This window comes from Rhinopithecus roxellana, chromosome 12 (genome assembly GCF_007565055.1).
Source record: "Rhinopithecus roxellana isolate Shanxi Qingling chromosome 12, ASM756505v1, whole genome shotgun sequence".
In the NCBI taxonomy this organism is placed as follows: Eukaryota; Metazoa; Chordata; class Mammalia; order Primates; family Cercopithecidae; genus Rhinopithecus; species Rhinopithecus roxellana.
Window position 1 is genome coordinate 92,280,796 of NC_044560.1, and position 22,378 is coordinate 92,303,173.

Here is a 22,378-nt window from a genome sequence, read left to right on the forward strand (position 1 = left end):
GGACTACTACGTCCTATTAAACTATAATATTCTTTGTGTCTCTTTGTGGAATATTTTAGTATATTGATGTGTATATCTACCACACAGACTACTAGGGGCTGATTTTTTCTTATTTCAACAATAACTTACTAATCAATTCATACAATTGACATACAATAAACTATACACTTTAGTAAGTCTTGACATATGTATATGACCATGCTACCATATACACCATATAAACCTGTGAAAGCATCACCACAATAAAAATAATGAACATGGCAAGTTGTCACATGCTCTTTTGTAATCTCTTCTTCTGGCCCCTCCAGAACCTCTGTACCCAGGCAACCAATGGTATACTTTCTATCACTGCAGATTGCTTTGCATTTTCTAGTCTTAGAAAGAATCACAGAAGATGTACTTTCTTTTTTGCCTAGCTTCTTTCACTCAGCATAACTACTCTGATATTCAACCATATTAATAATTCATTTCCTTTTACTGTTGAGCAGTATAACCGTGCTGATGGAGATTTGGTTTGCTAAAGCGGCTAGAAACATTTAAGTACAAAATTTCGTGTAGGGAAATATACTTTCTTTCTTCTTGCACAAATACCTAGGAGTGAAATGGCTGGATCATATGGTAGGTACATGTTTAAATCACAAAACAAAAAATTAACCATTTTAAGGTATATAATTCTATGATTTTTAGAATATTCTCAGAGTTGTGTAAACACTATTCCTATCTAATTTTATAACATTCCCATAATCCCCTCAAAATGAACCCCATGCCCCAATGGAGTCATTCCCCACTATCCTCCCAGCCCAGACCCTAGAAACCATTAATCTACTTTCTGTTTTTCATGGATTTACCTATTCTGGACATTTCATACAGATGGAATTATATGATGTGTGGCCAATATGTGAATAATTTCTTTCATTTAGCAAAATGGATTCAAGTTTCACCCATGTCAGTGAGTGTATCAGTACTTCATTCCTTTTCATTGACGAACAATATTCCATTGTATGGATATACATTTTGCTTACTCATTCATCAGCTGACGGACATTTGGGTTGTTTCCTCTTTTTGGCTATTATGAATAACAATGTGATGAACATCTATGGTATATTTTTCTGTGGACATGTTTTCTATTTTCTTAGGCATATACTTATGAGTGAAACTGCTGGGTCATGTGGTAACTCTGTTTAACATTTTGGGTAACCTCTGAACTGTCTTCTCAAGTAGCTACAGGATTTCATAATTTCACCACCAATGTACGAGGGTTCCAGTTTCTACATATCCTCAGCAACATTTGCCATTGTTTGTCTTTTTGATGTTAGAGTCATCTAGTCAATGTGATGTATATCTCATTGCAGTTTTAATTAGCATTTCTCTAATGACTGCTGAGTATCTTTTATGTGCCTAACTGGTCATTTGTATATATTTGGAGAAATACCTATTCAACTTATTTGTCCATTTTAAAATCATGTTGTCTTTTAATTCCCAGTTTTTTTTTTTGTTTTGTTTTTTTTTTTTTTTGAGATAGAGTCTCGGTCTACTATCGCCCAGGCTGGAGTGCAGTGGGTCACTGCAAACTCTGCCTCCCGGATTCACAGCATTCTCCTGCCTCAGCCTCCCAAGGCAGGGACTACAGGCACCCGCCACCACACCCGGATAATTTTTTGTCTTTTTCGTAGAGATGGGGTTTCACCGTGTTAGCCAGGATGGTCTCAATCTCCTGACCTCGTGATCCGCCCACTTCGGCCTCCCAAAGTGCTGGGATTACAAGTGTGAGCCACTGAGCCCGGCCTAATTCCCGAGTTTTAAGAGTTCTTTCTATATTCTGGATACAAGTCCTTTACCAGATATATAATTTGCAAATATTTTCTCCCATTGTGTGGGTTGTCCTTTTCACTTTTTTGACGGCGTGGAAACAAAAATCTTCTAATTTTGACGAAGTTTAAGTTATCTATGTTTTCTTTTGTTGTTTATGTTTCTGGTGTTGTATTATCTAATCCAAGGTCATGAAGATTTCCTCCTATGTTTCCTTTAAAGAGTTTTGTAGTTTTAACTCTGACATTTAGGTCCATGATCCCCTTGAAGTTAATTTTTGTATATGGCATAGAGGTAGGGTCCAACTTCACTTTTTTCTATGTGGATAAGCAGCTGTTCCTGCACCAGTTGTTGAAAAACCCATTGAACTGTCTTGGTACCCTTGTGAAAAATCAATCGACCATAAATTGGTGGTTCAGTTTCTGTATTCTCAATTTTAATTCATGGATCTATATGTCTATCTTCCTGCCAGAACCATGACATCTTAAGTACTGTAGCTTTGTAGTAAGATTTGAAATCAGGAAATGTGAATGCTTTAGCTTTGTTCTCTTTTCACGATTGCTATGGCTATTCTGGGTCTCTTCTAAGAATTTTAGCACCAATTTGTCAATTTCTGCAAAAAAGGCAGCTGGGATTTTGACAGAGATTGTGTTGAATCTACAGATCAATTTGGAAAATAATGCTGTCAGTTATGTCATTTGCAAGTATAGTCATGTTCCACATAATGACGTCTGCTCAACAATAGACTATATATAGATTGTGGTCCCATAAGATTACAATGGGGCTAAAAAATTCCTGCATCCTAGTTATACTGCAGCTGTTTGAAGGTCCTAGAGCAACATATTACTCACATTTGTGGTGATGCTGGTGTAAAAAAACCTACTGTGCTGCCAGCTGTATAAAAGTATAGCACATACAATTATGTACAGTAGATAATACTTGATAACAAATTACTATGTTGCTGGTTTATGTGTTTAATATATATTTTTAATCATTATTTTAGAGTGTATTCTTTATACGAAAATAAAAGTTAACTAAAAAACAGCCTCAGGCAGCTCCTTCAGAAGGTATTCCAGAAGAAGGCATTGTTACCATAGGAGATTACAGCTCCATCCATGCATGTAACTGCCCCTGAAGACCTTCCAGTAGGCTCAGAAGTAGAAGTGGAAGACAGTGATACTGATGATCCTGAGTCTGTGTAGGCCTAGGGTAATGTATGTGTTTGTCTTAAGTTTGGTAACAAAAAGAGTTTAAAAGGTAAAAAAAAAAAATTAAAATTAAAAAATTAAAAATTATTTTTGTACACCTGTACAATGTGTTTTAAGCTAAGTATTATTACAAGAGTCAAAAAGTTAAAAAATTTAAGTTTATAAAGTGAAAAAGTTACAGTAAGCTAAGGTTAACTCCTTATTGAAGAAAGAAAAATGTTTAAACAAATTTAGTGTAGCCTGGGTGCACGTGTTCATAACGTTGACAGTGGTATTCAGTAATCTCCTAGGCCTTCATGTTCATTCACCACTTACTAATTGACTCACTCAGAGCAATTTCCAGTCCTACAAGCTCCATTCATGGTAAGTGCCTGATACGGGTGTACAAGTTTTAGTATACCTTTTATACCATATATTTTTTTTACTATACCTTTTCCATGTTTAGATATGTTTATGTAGACGAATGTCATTGTGTTACAACTACCTACAGTATCCAGTATAGTAACATGCTGGACAGTTTTGTAGCCTAGGAAGAACAGGCTATGGCCTAGGTGTGTAGTAGGCTATAGTAACCAGGTTTGTGCAAGTATATTCTATGTTCGCACGACGATGAAATTGCTTAACAATTCATTTCTTAGAGCATATCCCTATCATTAAGAAAGGCAAAACTATTCTCTCCTAGTCTGTGACCTGTATTTTTGTTCTCTTACCAGTATCTTTTGAAGAGCAGAAGTTCTTAAGTTTGACAAAGTGCACTCTATTTTTTTAATGAATCAAAATTTTGGTCAGGTATCTTCTAAAGTTTCCTTTATATAAATTTTGCATATTTGTTAGTTCCTCCCCTGCCCCACCCAAAGTAGTTGAACCATTTTGCATTTTCACCAGCAGCATATGAAAGTTCCATTTATTCTACATCTTTGCCACTATTTAATATGGTCAGCCTTTTGAAAATCTGAGCCATTTAAATAAATGTATAGTGATAGCTTTAGTACTAATCACTTTTAATTTGTATTTCCCTAATGAAATAATGGTATTGAGCATCTCTATTCATGTACTTTCTTGTCCTGCATACATTTTCCTTGGTGTTTGTTCTAATCTTTCAACCCAGATCCCTTTTATTTCTTTTTCTGGCCTATTTGCATTGGTAGTACAATACTGAATAAAAGTGGCAAGAGCAGATATCCTTGTCTTGTTCCTGACCTTAAGGGGAAAGCATTTAGCCTTTTCGCCATTAAGTATGATATTATTAAATGCCCTTTATGATATTAAAAAATGCCCTTTAGAGTTTAGAATTCAGAAAGTTCCCTTCTATTTCTAGTTTGGTGAGAGTTTTTAGTTTTTATTTAGTAATGGACATTTAATTTTGTGAAATGCTTTTTCTGCATCTATTGAGATAATAGTATTTTTTTCTTTAGCATGTGTGCATATGGTAAATTCCATTGATTAATTTTTGAAATTGAAGCCAACTCTGCATTCCTAGAATTAATCCCACTTGCTCATGATGAGTTATTCTTTTCACATATTGTTAGATTTTTTCCCTTCAATTTTACTTAAAATGTTTACATTTATTTTCATGTGTGATATGGCTGCACAGTTTTCTTTTCTTTCAATGTCTTTGCTTGGTTTTGGTGTCAGAAATATTTGCCTTCATAGAATGAGTTAGGAGACATCCTTTTCTGTTAAATTTTCTAGAAGAGTCAATACAGAATTTGTAATATTTTTTCCTTAAATGTTTGAAACACCAGTAAAGGTATCTAGGCCTGGAATTTTCTTTGTGGAAAAGTTTTTAACTACAAATTCAATTTCTGTAACAGAAATAGTGCCATTCAGGTTTTCTCTCTTCTTGACTGAGCTTTGGTAATTTGTGTCATTCATGAAAGTTGTCCATTTCATCTTAGTTGTCAGAGTAAAACGCATACATTTGTTCATAGTACTCCCTTAATTCTTTTATTATCTGCTGAATCTAAAGTGAAGTCACCTCTCTGATTTCTTTTTTTCTTTTTCTTTTTTTTTTTTTGAGACAGAAACTCACTGTGACCCAGGCTAGAGCGCAGTGGTGTGATGACAGCTCACTGCAGCCTTGACCTCCTGAGCTCAAGCAATCCTCCTACCTCAGCCTCCCAAGTGGCTGAGACCACAGGCATGCATTACCATGCCCAGCTAATTAAAAAAAACTTTAAAAAAATTTTCATAGACATGGGTTCTCGCTATGTTGCCCAGGCTGGTCTTGATCTCCTAGGCTCATGTGATCCACCTGCATCAGCCTCTTAAAATGTTGGGATTACAGCTGTGAGCCACTGTGCCCGGTCTTCTGTCATCTGTGATACTGGTGATTTGTGTCTTCTTTTATTCTTGATTACTCTAGTTACAGGTTTATCACTTTTATTTATCTTTGCAAAGAACCAGCTTTTGGTTTCAGGGGCTTTTTCTCTATATTTTTATTTCACTGATTCATAGTCTAATCTTTATTACTTGCTTTTCTCTGCTTAATTTGAAATTAACTTGCTCTTTTTTACTCCCTACTTTTCTAAAGTGGAAACTGAGGTCATTAATTGAGCTGCTTTAGCACCACCCCACAAATTCTGAAATGTTCTTTCATTTTCATTGAGTTGAAAATACTTTCTAATGTTCCTTTCAGTTTCTAAGTACTCATGGAGTATTTAAAAATGTGTTAGTTTTCAAATACTTGGAGATTTTCCAGATAACTTCCCACCATTGTTTTTTAATTTAATTTCCTTACAATCAGAGAACATACTTTTGTTGTTGTTGTTTTTGAGACAGAGTCTCACTCTGTCACCCAGGCTGGAGTGCAGTGGCATGATTCAGCTCAGTGCAACCTCCACCTCCCGGGTTCAAGCCATTCTCCTGACTCAACCTCCTGAGTAGCCGGGATTACAGGTGCCACCACGCCTATTTTTTGTATTTTTAGTAGAGACGAGGTTTCACCATATTGGCCAGGCTGGTCTTGAACTCCTGAGTTCAGATGATCTGCCTGCCTTGGCCTCCTAAAGTGCAGGGATTACAGGCACGAGCCACTGCACCTGGCCAGATAACATGTTTTGTATTGCTTAAATCCTCTTAAATTTCTCAAGCCCTAGAAAAAAGAAAGAAAGAAAGAAAAATTCTGAAGCCTCATTTAATGGTGCAGAATGTGGTCTATCAAGATAAATGTTCTGCATGCACTTGGAAAGAATGTGTATTCTACATATGTTGGACAGTATTCTATATATGTCAGTTAGGTCAAGTTAGTTCATAGTGTTGTTCAAATCCACTATATATTTGCTGATTTTTTTTCTCTACTTGTTCTTTTATTATACAGAAAGGAGTACTAAAAGTCTGACTATAGATAATTTTGGATTTATCTGTTTCTCCTACTAGTTCTATTGGTTTTTGCTTCATGTCAGGATTTGTCTGATTCTTTTATCATTATAAAATTAACTTCCTTAATTAACCCTGTTAATATTATTTGGTTTGAAGTGTACTTTGATATTAATATAGCCATTTCACCTTTATTATGGCTAATGTCAGCATGGTATATCATCTTCATACATTTACTTTTAACCTATTTAAAGCATAATTTTTCCAATCATAGCAAGCTCAATAGTAAAGAAACAGAAAACAAGTGTAAGTTTTTGAAGGCAGTATATAATTGGGTTTTGCTTTTTATCCAATGTGCCAATTTCCGCTTTTTAACATTTAGACCATTTATATTTGATTACTGATATAGCTGGGTTTAAATAAAACATCTTGCTATTTTTTCCCATTATTCTAGTGGTTGCATTAGAGTTTATAGTACAAACATCTTTAACTTACCAGTCTATCAAGTAAGATAGTACTACTTCATGCATGAGAACCTTGTAATATACTTAAGATTCCTCCCTTCCTGCCTTTGTGCTACTCTTATCATACATTTTACTTATATATATCATCCTCACAATATATGGGTTATTATTGTCTACACAATTATCTTTTACACAGATTTAAATAAGAAAACATCTTATATATCTAGGCTTATAATGACAATTTCCAGTGACCTTCATTTCTTTGTACAGATCTGTTATTTCATTTGATATCATTTTCTTCCAGCTTGATGAACCTCCTTTAACATTCTTGAGGTGTGAGTCTGTGAGTGATGAATTCCTTCAGCTTTTGTAAATCTGAAAATATCTTTATTTCTTTCACCTTTGTGTTTGAAAGACATCTTTGCTGGCTGCAGTAGTCCAGGTTGACAGGTTTTTTTTTTTTCTTTTAGTACTGTCAAGGTGTTGTTCAATTTTGTTCTTGCTTATATTGTTTCTAACAAGAAATACAATTCTTACATTAGTTATCCTGTATATAAAGTGTCTTTTTTCTCTGGCTGCTGTTGAGTTTTCTCTATCAATGGTTTTATGCAATTTGATTATGATATGCCTCAGAGTAGTTTTCTTCTTATTTTTTGGGATTCCTTGAATTTCTTGATTCTGTGGACCTAGAGTTTTATTTTATTTATTTATTTATTTATCTATTTATTTATTTATTTTGAGATGGAGTTTCACTCTGTCACCCAGGCTGGAGTGCAGTGGCACGATCTCAGCTCACTGCAAGCTCTGTGTCCCAGGTTCACGTCATTCTCCTGCCTCAGTCTCCCAGGTAGCTGGGACTACAGCTGCCCACCACCACGCCCAGCTAGTTTTCTTGTATTTTCAGTAGAGATGGGGTTTCACCATGTTAGTCAGGATGGTCTCAATCTCCTGATCTCATGATCTGCCCGCCTTGGCCTCCCAAAGTGCAGGGATTACAGGCGTGAGCCACCATGCCCGGCCGTTATTTTTAATTTTGGAAAAATTTTAGCCATTATTTCTTCAAATATTTTTTCTATCCCCCATCACTTCTCTCCTCTGGGGACTCCAATTACATGTCTATTTTGTCACTTGAAGTTATCCCATAGTTCACTGGTGCTCTTCTCATTTTTTCTAAATTCCTTTTTCTCTTTGTGTTTCATTTTGAATAGTTTCTATTGTTATGTTTTCAAGTTTACTAATTTCTTCTGGCATTAATCCAATCTAGTGTATTTTTCATTTCCCACATAGTAGCCCAGTGAGTCTTTTCAATATCTTCCATGTCTCTGCTTAATATCTGAACATAACAAATACATTAAAATAATTATTTTAATGTGTTTGTCTGCTATTCTATGATTTGTGTAGAGTCTGAGCCAGTTTCAATCAATTATTCTCTAGATGATTGGTTGCATTTTCCTGCCTCTTTGCATGCCTGGTAGTCTTTGGTTGAAAGTTAGATCTGGTGAATTTTACCTGTTGGGTACTGGATACTCTTGCATTCCTGTAAATCTTCTTGGGCTTTGTTCCTCGATGCAGTTAAGTTACTTATAAAATGGTTTGATCCTCTTGAGTTTTACCTTTATGATTTGTCAGGCTGGACTGAAGCAATGCTCAATAATATAAAGTTCAATGCTCAATGTTAATTATTTTCCAATACTGAGCAAGACCTTCCTGAGTATTATACCCAATGCCCAATCAATTATGAGATGTTCTAGTCTAACTGGTGAGATCAGGAACTATTCGCAGCCCTGTGTGAGTGCCAGGTTCTATTCCTTTGAATCCTTTCAGACAGTTTTTTCCTTTAGCCTTAGGTAGTTTTCTCATATGCATGTATAAAATGGTAGTCTTTTCCTGGACGCTCTGAAGATCACTGTGGTTTTGTGTGCAGCTTTCTCCTCTCTGACACTCCATCCTGTAAATTCTAGCCACCTTGGTTTCTCTGGACTCTCATTTTTTTTCTTCCATTTCTTCCAATTAGGGAGTCTGCTGGGCTCAACATGAGTTCCCTTTCCCTGGGCCATGGTCTGGAAATTGTTAAGACAGTAAGCTAGAAAATCATAGAGGCAGCTCAACTCATTTGACCTAGAGATCACTATTTGGCTGCTTGATTTTTAGTGACTTAAAAACCATTGTTGGCTGGGCCCGGTGGCTCACACCTGTAATCCCAGAACTTTGAGAGGCCAAGGTGGGTGGATCACCTGAAATCAGGAGCTGGAGAGCAGCCTGGCCAACACAATGAGACCCTGTCTCTACTAAAAATACAAAAATTAGCCAGGCATGTTGGTGTGTGCCTGTAGTCCCAGCTACTCGGGAGGCTGAGGCAGGAGAACTGCTTGAAGCCGGGAGGCAGAAGTTGCAGTAAGCCAAGATCACGACACTGCACTCCAAGAGACTGTCTTGGAGTGAGAGAGCGAGACTGTCTCAAAACAAAACAAACCAAACCATTATTAACATACACTGTCTTTTTAAAAAATGGTTTCAGGTGGAAGTATAAATTCAGTCCCTTTCATTTCAAATGAGCAGAAGTCCCGAATTTGTATTTCTACTTAGAAAACAGACAAAATTCTATGGCCAGGCACGGTGGTTCATGCCCCAGCACTTTGGGAGGCCGAGGTGGGCAGATCATGAGGTCAGGAGATCAAGATCATCCTGGTTAACATGGTGAAACCCCGTCTCTATTAAAAATACAAAAAATTAGCTGGGCATGGTGGCAGGCGTCTGTAGTCCCAGCTACTCTGGAGGCTAAGGCAGAAGAATGGCGTGAACCCAGGAGGCGGAGCTTGCATCGAGCCGAGATTGTGCCATTGCACTCCAGTCTGGGTGACAGAGCAAGACTCCATCTCAGAAAAAAAAAAAAAAAGAAAAGAAAAAACAGACAAAATTCAAACTCAACCAGAAATGTTGACAGTGTGAGGAAATAACCTTTGAGTACTAAAGGAAAAGATTGTAGGTAACTTCCTGATGTTTAGCTTTGTTTAGCACCGGAACACTTCTTTGCTTATCAACCATATCATATACTGATACAGTCAATACCATCTGTGCGTTGTCTGGGTTACTTAATCCTTGTGGGAAACTCTGGAGGACCTCTGATGAGCTCCTGAAATGCTTCACAGTGGGACTCAGTGTCAACATTCTTATAGAAAGATAAGATTGTGACAGGAGTGCTGAGTACAGAGAAAGAAATACTGCTCCATTTTCAACAATGTCTATGGACTATAACTCTCTTTCCTGTCTGAAATAAGAGCTCTAGTAAAAATTAGCAGCTGTTTTCAGTAACACAGAATATCCTCAAGGAGGTAAAGAAGGAGGCAAGGGTGTTACTTGGGATGAAGATGGGAAGAATGTCTGCTGCCAAAACTCACAGTGACCAAATTTCACTTCTTGAGCTGTGTTCTTCCCATAGAAGTTTATTCTGGGGCCCTGAGGTAAGAAGCCCAAGGGCTTCCACCTCCTGTTTTGATTGTCTAAAAACCATTAAAAAATGACTTATCTTCCACCTACTAAAGATGTTGAAAATCAATTACCTGCTTGAAGCAATGGACAGGCGCTGGGACTGAACATGTTTCTTTTAGGTATTTGTCCCAGGTAAAATGACCTGTAAAGGAAATAGAAATCTATATCACAGTCAACTTCCTAAAAAAAATGTTTTCAGGATATAATCTACACTAAACAGTAAGCTATTTGTAGACTGGTTTTGAGCATAAAAAACATATTTTTTTCCTGTTTGAGCTCAAAGGAGTATTAAGGGGAAGAATCTAAGTGACCTGAGCAGATGTTTTAGATTCATGTTTTAAAATAATGGTCTAAAGATGGCTTAGGGTGTTCTTTATGCTCATTCCTAAAGTGATCCAAAATGCCAAAGCAAGATATATCAGTACTTCAAAGAAGTGCCCAGGAAGCTCATGGAAAACAGAATGGAAGAGGCGGAAAGCGGGTGGGGAGATTCCTTTTGAACACTCTGACTCTCAGAAAGGTCCCTCATTGCTGTCAAGTGGCAGCTTTTAATACCCAATATGGTTGGATTCCAGCATCTCAGCTCAGGAAGAATGAAGAAAAGGCTGTCTAGAGACAAGGGGCGAGATGATTTGAGGGGAGGGGAAGCCAGATGAGTGAGATTATAGTTGAATCCTCACTCGAAAAACTGGCTCTCACCTACCCTTACTGCACCCCCATCCTAGCCACAGTGCGTTGCTCTGAGGTACAAAGTGACAAAGATCTGTTAATTTAGAGCAAAGTAGGACCTGGGAAGCACGTCTGATGACAGTAAATAAGAACAAGCTGGGGAGTCTGTAGAATCGTTTAGCCTCTTGAACTGGCCTTACACCCTCTCAAAGTTTGAAGAACATTGTCCTAGATAAACAATCTTCAAGGTGACACTGTGCTGGGGCAAGGGAAAACATATTAAGGTAGGCCATTAGATACAGATCTCATTGGATCACTAAAGATTATCAAATTCTTTATTTAAAGGTTAAACCAATTACCAGTCTCCCCCTAATACCCACCTAGAGGTGACCCCATGATGGAGCAGGGAAGGTCCCAGAGAATCTCACAAGCTAAAACACTGTAGCAAACCAGCATTTCTTGAAGCTTCCTCTGTAGTGGAGCAGCACAGAGCCCCTTTGGGCCATGCAAAAAGCACTAGATGCTGGGAATAAAAATGAGTCACTGAATGATGATATCTAAATCACTCCAAAGATGATGCCAAGACTTTACACTCTATTTATTTTATAGCTTCTGTTTTATAACTGGTTCCTTTCCCACTATCTTTATCTAAGTCAAATAGATTTGGCCAGAAATCACAGTCAGTTCTGAACTATTTCATGAACTGGCTGATGATTAATCATCATGACTAGACAGTTAGTCCATAGGGCAAATGAGATGACTATTTTCTGAAGTCAAGGTTTAAAGACGTTATCAGAATTTAATGAAGAGTTTGCTCCTAGTTGACAGGGCCCTAAAGCAAGGACTGAATACATTTCATCACTGTTTGCTATTAGAAAAATAAAACATTACAATTTATTATTCCATCCTTACAAATGAAAGATTAAATCAAATAGCAAGTTTTGGATTTCCCTGGATTGAGAATCTTCAACTCCGGCATCTAGAGCAGCACTGTCCAGTAAAACTTTCTGTGCTGACTAAAATGTTCTGTATCTGTGCTAGCCAATAAGGTGGCCACTAGCCACATAACTACTGGACACTTGAAATGTGGGTAGTGTAAGAAACTAAATTTTATTAATTTTAATTAATTTAAATTTAAATCCCCACATGTAACTAATAGTTACTGTATTAGGAAGCACAGATCAAGAGTTTTGGTCAGTCCTGGGTAACTGCTTATATCAGCGTAAGTTCTGACTAAAAGCACCCAAGAGACTTTGGTCTTAAGAATAATGGTAGCATGAGGGGTACCACAGTAATTAGGGTATTAATTACAGTTCTCCATTTTACATATCAACCATGGTAATCAATCCCTATTCTGTAATGTACATAGGCTAGAAACCTCAGCCCTTTTACCACTTAGGAAACATTCTATTACTAACTGAATGAAAAGGAACCTCTGTTTAAAGTAGTTCACCTACTGTGATGGCTGACTGGCTTGAACCATACCTAGAGGGTATTTTCCTTTTATTTGACTTCTTGGGCTACCTAAGACTTAGTTCCTTATTATCAGGTGAACTGCAAAATAAGATAATTTTTATGACTTAGTAAGAATGTTTGGACACCTATTGTAATGCCCATGATGAAGCCAGACATAATATGTCTGCCTTATTATTATCAGGTGAACTGCAAAATAAGATAATTTTTATGACTTAGTAAGAATGTTTGGACACCTATTGTAATGCCCATGATGAAGCCAGACATAATATGTCTGCCATATCTCCAAGCACTAAAGTAACCACAAAAGAAATAGGACAGGCACCAAGGTATAGATCCAGAGTTAGCAAGCTTCCCGTTAAAGACAATATAATAAAAATTTTATGCTTTCTAGGCCATACAGTCTATGTCATAGCTACTCAGCTCCACTACTCCAGTGTGAAAGCAGCCACAGACAAGCTGTGCATAAATTAGTATAGCTGTTCCACTCAAACTTTATTTACATAAACAGGCAGAGGGCTGGATTTGACCTCCCAACAGTAGTTTGCCAGACCTCTGGTATAAATCATTGACTCTCAAGTGATACTTATAGTCTCATTTCTTTAAACAAAGTTCTGGGCCCCACCTTCAGAAGTTCTCATTCAGTAGGCTCCAAGTGTGGCCTGAGAACATGTATTTTCCAAGGCTCCCTAGGTAATCTGGATTAACATCTGTGACTAAGAACTACTACTGGTGTAGTTTAAATAATGTAATATTGGGAGTCTGAAGATGTTGGTAAAAGTCTTGTTTCTACAGCTAACTATCTTGAGTAAATTACTTAATCCTTCCAAGCCTCAGTTTACTCATCTGAAAGATGAAGACAATATCTGTCTTACAAGATTGTACATAGATTCTTCATTCAAAAATATTTAAACTTCTCCAAGTACAAATAACTGTGTTAAATGTTAGGGGAACAAGGTAAGAAATGATTTCTCAATTTATGGAGCTTTCAGTCTAGAGATAAACAGGGACATTAATAAACATAACACAAGTAATCTGTTATGATAATGATAAAGTTAACGAGGTAGTACAGGTTGTCTTGAAAATGCAGAGCATGAAAATCTTGTTCATGCTTGGGCTCAGAGATTACTATGAAAATTAATATTATTAACTAACAAAGGTATAATGTTTTATAATTTAAACATATAAAATTTGAGTGTTTTCAATTATTCCAAAATTATAATTCAAAATTATAATTCAAAATATTCAAACAGTATAATTTGAATGTTTTCAATTATTCATTCAACAGATATTTAACTATCCTCTATGTGCCCGGCAATATGACAGGGGTCCCTGCCCTCATTTACGTGCCAGTGTATGATGAGACACAGCTAACACATAAACAATAAATAAACAAGACGGTAAGTGAAAAGAACTTGAAGGGAATAAAATGAGGTGATGCGATAGAGACTGGGAGCTATCTTAGTAAAGTTACGGACAGATACTCTTCAGAGGAAATGTCTGAGCTAAGACTTCACAGATGAGAAAAAGTCAGCCATCATTTACTAAATAATGCTTATAAAAGTGTTTTTATAAACTCTGATGCATACCACATGATGTTTACATTTATTATTAAAAAAGAAAAAAAGGTCCCTGCCCTGAAGGGACTTAAAAATGGCATTAACGTACCTTGGTCCATAAAATATAAAGCACAAGAGGTCACCTAGTTAAATGCATGAATCACTTTCTCTAATTTCATTCATTCAGCAAATATTTACTGAATACCTACTATACGTTAAGCTTGGTTCTAGGCACTGGTGATATATAGCAAAATACAGTGCAGCCGAAGTCTCTGCCCACAGGGAGCTTACATTCTAACGAGAAAGACAGACAACAAACAAACAAACAAACAAACAAATATGTCAGCTGGTCCAGAGGGTAACAGAGACACCATATTAATTATACAATTCCTGGCTATTTTGAAATTTAAAAAAATAAAAGTACGAGGTAAAAAAGGTGTGCTATTTTAGGCAGGGCAGTCAAAAAAGGCATCTTGATAAGGTGACATAAAAGTTGAGATTTAGGCCGGGTATGGTGGCTCACTCCTGTAATCCCAGCACTTTGGGAGGCCGAGGTGGGAGGATCACCTGAGGTAAGGAGTTCAAGACCAGCCTGGCCAACATGGTGAAACCTTATCTCTACTAAAAGAAATACAAAAATTAGCTGGGCATGGTGCCAGACACCTGTAAATCCCAGCTACTCGGGAGGCTAAGGCAGGAGAACTGCTTGAACCTGGGAGGTGGAGGTTGTGATGAGCTGAGATCGCGCCACTGCACTCTAGCCTAGGTGACAGAGTGAGACTCCAACTCAAAAAAAAAAAAAAAAAAAAAGTTGAGATTTGAATGGTCCTTTCAGCCTCTGCTTAAATACTTCCAATCATGCGACACCCATTATTTAGCTATTACTCAACAGTACAAATGGACAGACTACTCTTTATAGTCAGCCAACATCTGCCTTCTAACCTCTACTGGTCCTAGATATATCTAATCTCTATGTCCCAAATCCCTCGACTGCTCCTCATTTGACAGGCTGGTTACTCATGTCTGGCTACTGTTCTGGCCACATTCCCTAAGAGAACTCTACTTTGTTCAACCTAAATGTGAACCCAAATTCCTAAAAGCAATTAAGGATAATCAATGTCTTTAGATAAGAAATTCCACTCCACTAACACCGTATAAATAGTTTTCTATGTACCAAAGTTTAAATAACAATATATTTGTTAAACGCCACTGATGGTAATTTAAGTGTCTTTATTTTATTTTATTTTACTTTATTTTGAGACAGGGTCTTGCTTTGAGTCAGTGTCAGGCTAGTACAGTGGTGCGAACACAGCTAATTGCAGCCTCGACCTCCTGGGCTCAAGCGATCCTCTCATCTCAGCCTCCCTAGTAGCTGGGACTACAGGTGTGTGCCACCATGTCTAGCTAATTTTTGCATTTTTTGTAGAGACAGGGCTATGCCAAGTTGCCCAGGCTGTTCTTGAACTCCTGAGTTCAAGCGATCTACCTGCCTCGGCTGCCCAAAGTGCTGGGATTACAGGTATGAGTCACAGATTTGGGATTTGTCCTAAGGGTGGGACTAATGGACAAAGAGCGTGCACAGTTTAGATTTTGATACAACATATATATTGCTGAAATATCCTCTAGAAAGAATATACTGATTTTTTTTTTTTCTTAGAGACAGGGTTTCCCTATGGAGCCCAGGCTAGTCACAAACTCCTAGACTTGTCCTTCTCCTGCCTTGGACTCCCACAGTGTGGGGATTACAAGTATAAACCAACTGTTTTTTTTTGTTTTTTGGTTTTTTTTTTTTTTTTTGAGACAAAGTCTCACTCAGATACCCAGGATGGAGTGTGGTGGCGCAATCATACCTCACTGTAACCCTGATCAGGACTCAAGCAACCCTCCGCACTCAGTTTCCAGAGTAGCTGGGACTACAGGTGTGCACCACAATGCTTGGCTAATTCTTTTCTTTTTAGTAGAGACAAGGTCTCACTATATTGCCCAGACTCAATTTCTATTCCTACCAAAAGTACACAAGTGTGTTTACCACATATTTGCTAAAACTGTATTTTAACAATTTCTATAATTTTGACAAATCTTATCAGTGAAAAAATAAAATAGTATTATAATTTTATTTGCAATTTTTGATTACTAATAAAGTCAAAGATCTCTTTAGCCTTATCAGCCAGTTTGTATTTTAGTTAGCCATTTTTCTGCTGAGATATTCTTTTGTTTTCTCACAAACTCTAGGAGTTCTTTGTAGATTAAGGAAAAGTCACTAGAAGAATTTTTACTTAAAAGAAATAAAGCATCTAGAGAAAGTGTTCTTTCCACTATACCACAGGTCCCTCTGAAAAGACACAGACTTTCAGGCAACAGAAAGAGAGGTTTAGATAAGGAAGAGAAATCAGAGGTGTTTTGGAGGGTCCAGGCAGATATCCTGATATGAGAAAGGTCTGGATTTGGGAAGCTTCACAGATGTAGAATCTTAACATTCAAGCTACCAAGGATGTTAGTGTTTCCTAAAACTCATGGTTTTCTTGGTCCCATATCTTTGCTCATGTTACTCACACTCAGTGACTCAGCAAAAATTTTACATTTTCTGTCAGAAGGCTTTGCAGAGAAAGGCTGGACAAATTCTACCATTTCCCCATCTCCTATAACATCCTGTTCATATCATATCACCATAATTATTTATGTAAGTTCTTTATGGATGGGGGCTCATATTCATTTTAAAAATATTTAAATGTTTAACATAGTGCCTGAAATTTAACAGAGGCTCAATATGAGTTTCTGAATGAATGAAAAGAAGCACGCAAGTAATAATCCTATTCTTTCTTGGACTGATAAAATAATACCTGGGATATAATTCTGAAAACTATACTTTGAGAGAGAGCAAATCTGAGTTTAAATGATTACCTAGTGATGGTAAACAGACCCAAAACCATGTCACCTGAGGACCAGGTGAAGGAACATGAACAATTAGCATGAGTAAAAAAGTGAAGTCTCAGATCCATCCCCCATCTATCCAACAAATATTGATAGTGTGTGTCAAAGCACTGTGCTGGGTGCTGGACACATAACTGTGATCAAAATATCATCCTTGACCTCACAGAGTTTCAGTCTAGTGACAGACAGAGAATCTAGTGAGGGACAGAGACTAAACAGTCACCACTACGATAATGTGGTAAGTGCTACACTGGAGAGACAGAGGGTGCTATAGGAGCACCCAGAGTGCTTGTGGAAGCTTACCAAAGGAAGAAAGCTCTAGGCTTCTAAGCTAAAGTGTAAAAGGATAAGCAGGAGTCAAAGAAAAAGGAAACCCTTTTTGTTTGTTTCAGACAGAAAGAAAGGCATTATAAAGGCCCAGACATGAGAAAAAGCAGTTCTAAAAGCAGATCTTTTGGTATGGCTGCTGGGTGGAGTTTAAAGAAAAAGTAGTTTAGAAAAAAGGTTACAGATAACGGCAGTGTTCAGGCATTAGAGAGCCAAATATACTGTATTACTGAGAAGAGAAAGCATTCAGGGTTCTGGGGTGAAGTCATTCTGGCTGTAAAGAATGGGCAGGAGTGGGATAGGGCTGGAGGCAAAAAGACCAGTTAGGAAGCTGTTTTAATAATCTAGGTGTGAGATGACTGTGGCTTCAACTATGAAAGTGGCAGGGTAGCAATGAGAAGGCAGTCCCTAGAGCTTCTTTCTAGAAATCAGGGTCAGTAAGTGAAAAATAGGCTAACCCTGTTTCAAATGGCCAGAAAGTTAGAGGGATGACTAACAGAAATTACAAAAAGAAGCATATTTTGGCCCAATAAATATGTCTAAATATGAAATGAATTACCTGAGGAGCTTCTAAGTTCTCAACTTGAGGAGTTCAAGATAAGACATTTTACAAAAAATTCAAAATGTTGAATTTTTTTTTTTTTTTTTTTTGAGACGGAGTCTCGCTCTGTCACCCAGGCTGGAGTGCAGTGGCCGGATCTCAGCTCACTGCAAGCTCCGCCTCCTGGGTTTACGCCATTCTCCTGCCTCAGCCTCCCAAGTAGCTGGGACTACAGGTGCCCGCCACCTCGCCCGGCTAGTTTTTTGTATTTTTTAGTAGAGACGGGGTTTCACTGAGTTAGCCAGGATGGTCTCAATCTGCTGACCGTGTGATCTGCCCGTCTCGGCCTCCCAAAGTGCTGGGATTACAGGTTTGAGCCACCGCGCCCGGCCCAAAATGTTGAATTTTAAATGCTGGTCAAGAATACATTATTTTATGGTATTTTCCAACTTTGAGATTCCATAGATCTACTGAATTTTATTTCAGTTTGCTATTTGGAGCTGCTCCTTATGCTAGATGGTAAAAACGAAATATGCAGGATTAACTTATACATCAGAGGATATGCCTATGCAACCAATGCTCTAGGAAAAATACGCTTTCAAATTTTAACATCTTTTAGTAACTGATATACTCTATGTCAAATCGAGTACCCACATTTCACAACTCCCCATCAACAGTTTACAATATGCCTTAAGCTGTCACTGAGTTACAATTGTTATTATCATTCATATTAGCTACAAAACCAAAAACAACAGCAGCTATCACTGTCTTCAATTTGCCTGTACCATGCCAGACTACGTCCAATATCTCCTGTGTTCATTATAACCTGCAAGTAGGTTTTATTCCCATTTTAAAGATGAGGAAATAGGCTTAGAAAGATTAAGTAATTTGCCTGAAGTCACAAAACTTCTAAGTGGGAATAGGAATTTGAACCAAGGCCTGTCTGACTCCTATGTCCATGTTTTTTCTACCACACATCAGTACCTTAAAAAGCTTGAGGAAAGTTTTAAAGAATAATAAAAAATAACTATCATTTATCAAGTGCCAGGCACCTTTACCTGCATTATTTCATTTCATTCATTTCTTCAGCTCACATTCATAGAATGCTTCACTTCAAAGAATGTCAGAAGATTTGACTTAGAGTAAAGTCTGAGTATAGCCGCTGAACAGAATGAAAATCATAATAATCCTCCAAAGTTGAAAAGTATTTGAGAGTTTTTAAGATGTTTTCACATCCATTAGCTCATGTAATCTTCTTTACAACCCTGTGAAGTAGGCAGAATGGGATTATTATCCCCATTTTACAAATAAGAAAACTAAGGATCAGAGTCACAAAGTTACTAAGTGGCAGAACTGGCTCTCAAAAAGCCTAGGAGTTCTGACTCCTAGTCTAGTGTTCTACTACTTCATGTTATCTTCTGTGTCATTGGGCAACGGAAAGTAATATGTTGCAGGGAAGAAAGGCAAGAGGAGGCAAATAGACAATGATAATAATAGAGCTAAATATATATCAAGTTGTAACAAAGCATATCAAAATAACTTGAACAAAAAATTGATAAAAGTATCTGGATATCAAAATCTATGTAACATATAAAAGGATTTTAAAGGATTCTAAGATGTTAAGACTGATGTTTATGCAGGAATTCTGATTGAGAAGTATTAGAACTAGTTTTATTACTCAAATCTTAGTCCTGAAGTACACCAACCAGGGAGGAAAACCAAATGCAATTATCGGTCTGACTTCTTACTTGATAATATTTTAATATTTCAGTTTTTATTTGTGAATAAAGTTAGAAAATGTTTAGGTTTAGTTTCAGTTCAATTTACCTTACAAGTATTTTTTGGGGGGAAATAATCCCACCAAACACTGATTTATGGATGGCAGGGGTTTGTTTTAGTTCTGGATTCAGTAAATTAAGATGGTACTTCCAGTTTGGTTCAGTTCCTGTTCTTCCCTATACCCTATGTAATTAACCACCTTCCCTCCCTTCTTGTTAGCTTGGTCTGTGGCCTACTGATAAGCAGGACTTGATGTGACAGCTGAGATGAAGTACATGGGATACTTAGGCAGACAAGAGCACAGGATTCACTGGTTTCTGAGACAGAGACACATGGAATTATTTTCCTAGTTGGTTAAAACTGGTTATAATCTAATCCCTGGTTTACCAATTACCCTTATTTAACAGAAACACAAGAAAAATAGCTTACCTAGCTCCAGGATGTCAGCAGTTTCTAGTAAAGAAAAAAATGTTGGAGCATAAGTCATTAAGACAAACAACCAATATGACGGAAGGTGAAATTCTGGGGTAAAATAGGAAATTGAGCATTTGTCTAGTTCAGTTATCTTATCCTAAAAGACACTGAGATTCTTAGTAGTCATTGTGGAAGCACACTACCCAATTTTGCCTATTCCCAAGCCTAAACTTATAAAAACTATAGAAAACCAGAGAGGCTAAGCAACTGTGCCTAAAACTATGAAGCTAATTTGGCATTACCTATACTCAGAATCTAGGTTTCCTACTTCCAGCTAAAACAAAGTATATTGCTTATGACCAATATCTCTGTAAACTGCAATATTTGCTTCTGATATAACAAGTGAGTTATTTGTAAACTCAGACCTCTAAGAACAAAGGTTTTATGGGAGAACATGCTGAGTAAAATTTTTCCACACCAAACAGAGTTTTTTCCCCCCCTTACCTTGATATTGGGATGCAGACTCTGATAGGTGACCATATTTGTGTTTTCTAACATCATTCCAGTCTATCACTGCAGGGGGAGAGAAAAATAGTCATGTGGAAAGAAAATATAAGATTAAATACTTTTCCAATTTGGCAGTATGTATTAACAGTTTTTAATAAAGTAATCTACTTCTGAGAATCTATGCTAGGGAAAAATACTCCAAAACACAAGAAAAAGGTTTCATGTAAAAAGCTTTAGCATTGTTTATAATAACAAAAAAAGGAACACCTAAATCTTCAAAATAGAAGACTGATTAAGATTTGATAATACAAACACTTGACAAAGTATGCTGAAGCTATTAAATTTTTACAAAGGCTAAAGAACAAATGGGAAAATGTTTATATTACAATGTTATTAAGTAAAATATGGGAACAATATTTTATATTCATGGAATGATCACAATTATTTAAAACACTAAAAACAAATAGCACCCCAGTTATGGGCTCAACTGTATCCTCCAAAACTTCATGCTAAAGTCCCCACTCCGCAGCACCGTAGAATGTAACTGTATTTGTGATGGCAGCGGTGGGCCATCTGGAGCAGCTGCTGTCATCATGCCTGCTGCAGCAGGGAGGCACAGCTGGGAATGCACGCTCCATGGAGCCAGTGGGAGCCTAGGAGCAGGCAGGAGTCCCGCCATTCTGGGCACAGCTGCAGCCACCCAAACCGAGGCTGCAAACCCAGACGTCCTGCTCCGTGGAACAGGCAGGAGCCTTGCCCCGACGGGCACAGCTGCAGCCCCCGAAATGTGGCTGCAGACCCAGGTACCCCTGCACTCTTGGGGGTCCAGGAAGGACCCCTCTGCCCTTGCAGGATCAGAAGTGCCTGCTCCCCCTGCCTGGCTTCTCCCTGCTGTTGGCACCCGCTCTGATCTTGGAGCAAAGTTAGGGTGGAGCCTGGGTGCTATGAATGGCAGCAGGAGGTAGATAGATTCCTAAGCAGAAAAGGGCGGATCCCTGGTGAGGCCCACCTTCAGGCCAGGGAGGGTCTGAAGGCTGGGGGCTGAACTGCCAGCCCTGCAGACTGGAGTGGGACTTGTGCCTTTTCCAGGCCTGCCCATGGCCACCCACAGACCAATGGGCACACACTTCCTCCTCTCTGGGGTCCATAAAAACCCTAGGATCAGCCAGAGCAGAGCAGAGGACAAAGAGATGACTGGATGATCTGCCTGCAGAAAGGAGCCACCCATTCTAGGGCCTTCTCTTTGCTGAGAGGTACAGAAATGATGTGACAACCTGCCTGCAGAGAGGAGCCAGCCACTCTAGGGCCTCCTCTCTGCAGAGAACTACAGATGATGGGATGACCAGCTGCAGAGAGGAGCCACCCTCTCTGCTGAGATCTTAGTGAACACTTGTTGGGACAACCTACCTGCAGAGAGGAGTTATCCTTTCTGCTAGGGGCTGAACACTCATTGGGACATCCTGGCACTGCGGGTTATCTCTGAGCTGTTCTATTGCTCAATACAGCTCCTCTTCATCTTGCTCACCCTCGGCTTGTCTGCATATCTCCTTCTTCCTGGTTGCAGGACAAGAACTCAGGACCTGCTGAATGGCGTGGCTAAAAGAGTTGCTGTAACACCACCAGGGCTGAAACATGCCCCCTGCTTGCCGCAGTTTGGGCAAAGAGAAAGAGGGAAGAGCTGCAGCCCTTTGGGGAGTCCAGACCTGGGAGCTTCTGGAGCCAGGGCTGTGACTCCCTCTTTGGGGCCCTGTGGTTCCTCCAAGCTTTTGGGCGCTACTGCATTCCCCAGTGCCAGCCAGGGAAGCTGCTTGTGGTGCGCCTGGTCCAGCTGCAGCCTCACAGAGAGCTGCTGACACTTGGAGCTGCCCACCTTGTGGCAGGAGCTGGTGT

At 38.4% G+C, this 22,378-nt stretch overlaps 1 protein-coding gene across 12 annotated transcripts in view; it reads right to left on the bottom strand.

Annotated features, from left to right (window-relative positions):
* The window catches only part of SCMH1 (Scm polycomb group protein homolog 1), a 232,628-nt gene that overhangs the window by 133,215 nt on the left and 77,035 nt on the right, over positions 1-22,378 (bottom strand). For 5 of the 12 annotated variants that reach the window (XM_030942568.1, XM_030942564.1, XM_030942565.1 and 2 more), the window contains 3 exons: positions 20,486-20,554; positions 19,997-20,020; positions 10,360-10,430 (listed from right to left, as the gene is read on the bottom strand). In XM_030942568.1, the coding sequence (XP_030798428.1) occupies positions 10,360-10,430; positions 19,997-20,020; positions 20,486-20,554 (164 nt within the window). Of the gene's footprint in view, positions 1-10,359; positions 10,431-11,337; positions 11,481-18,846; positions 19,054-19,996; positions 20,021-20,485; positions 20,555-22,378 lie in introns of all 12 variants that reach the window. The other 7 variants (XM_030942573.1, XM_030942570.1, XM_030942572.1 and 4 more) reach the window with 4 other exon arrangements.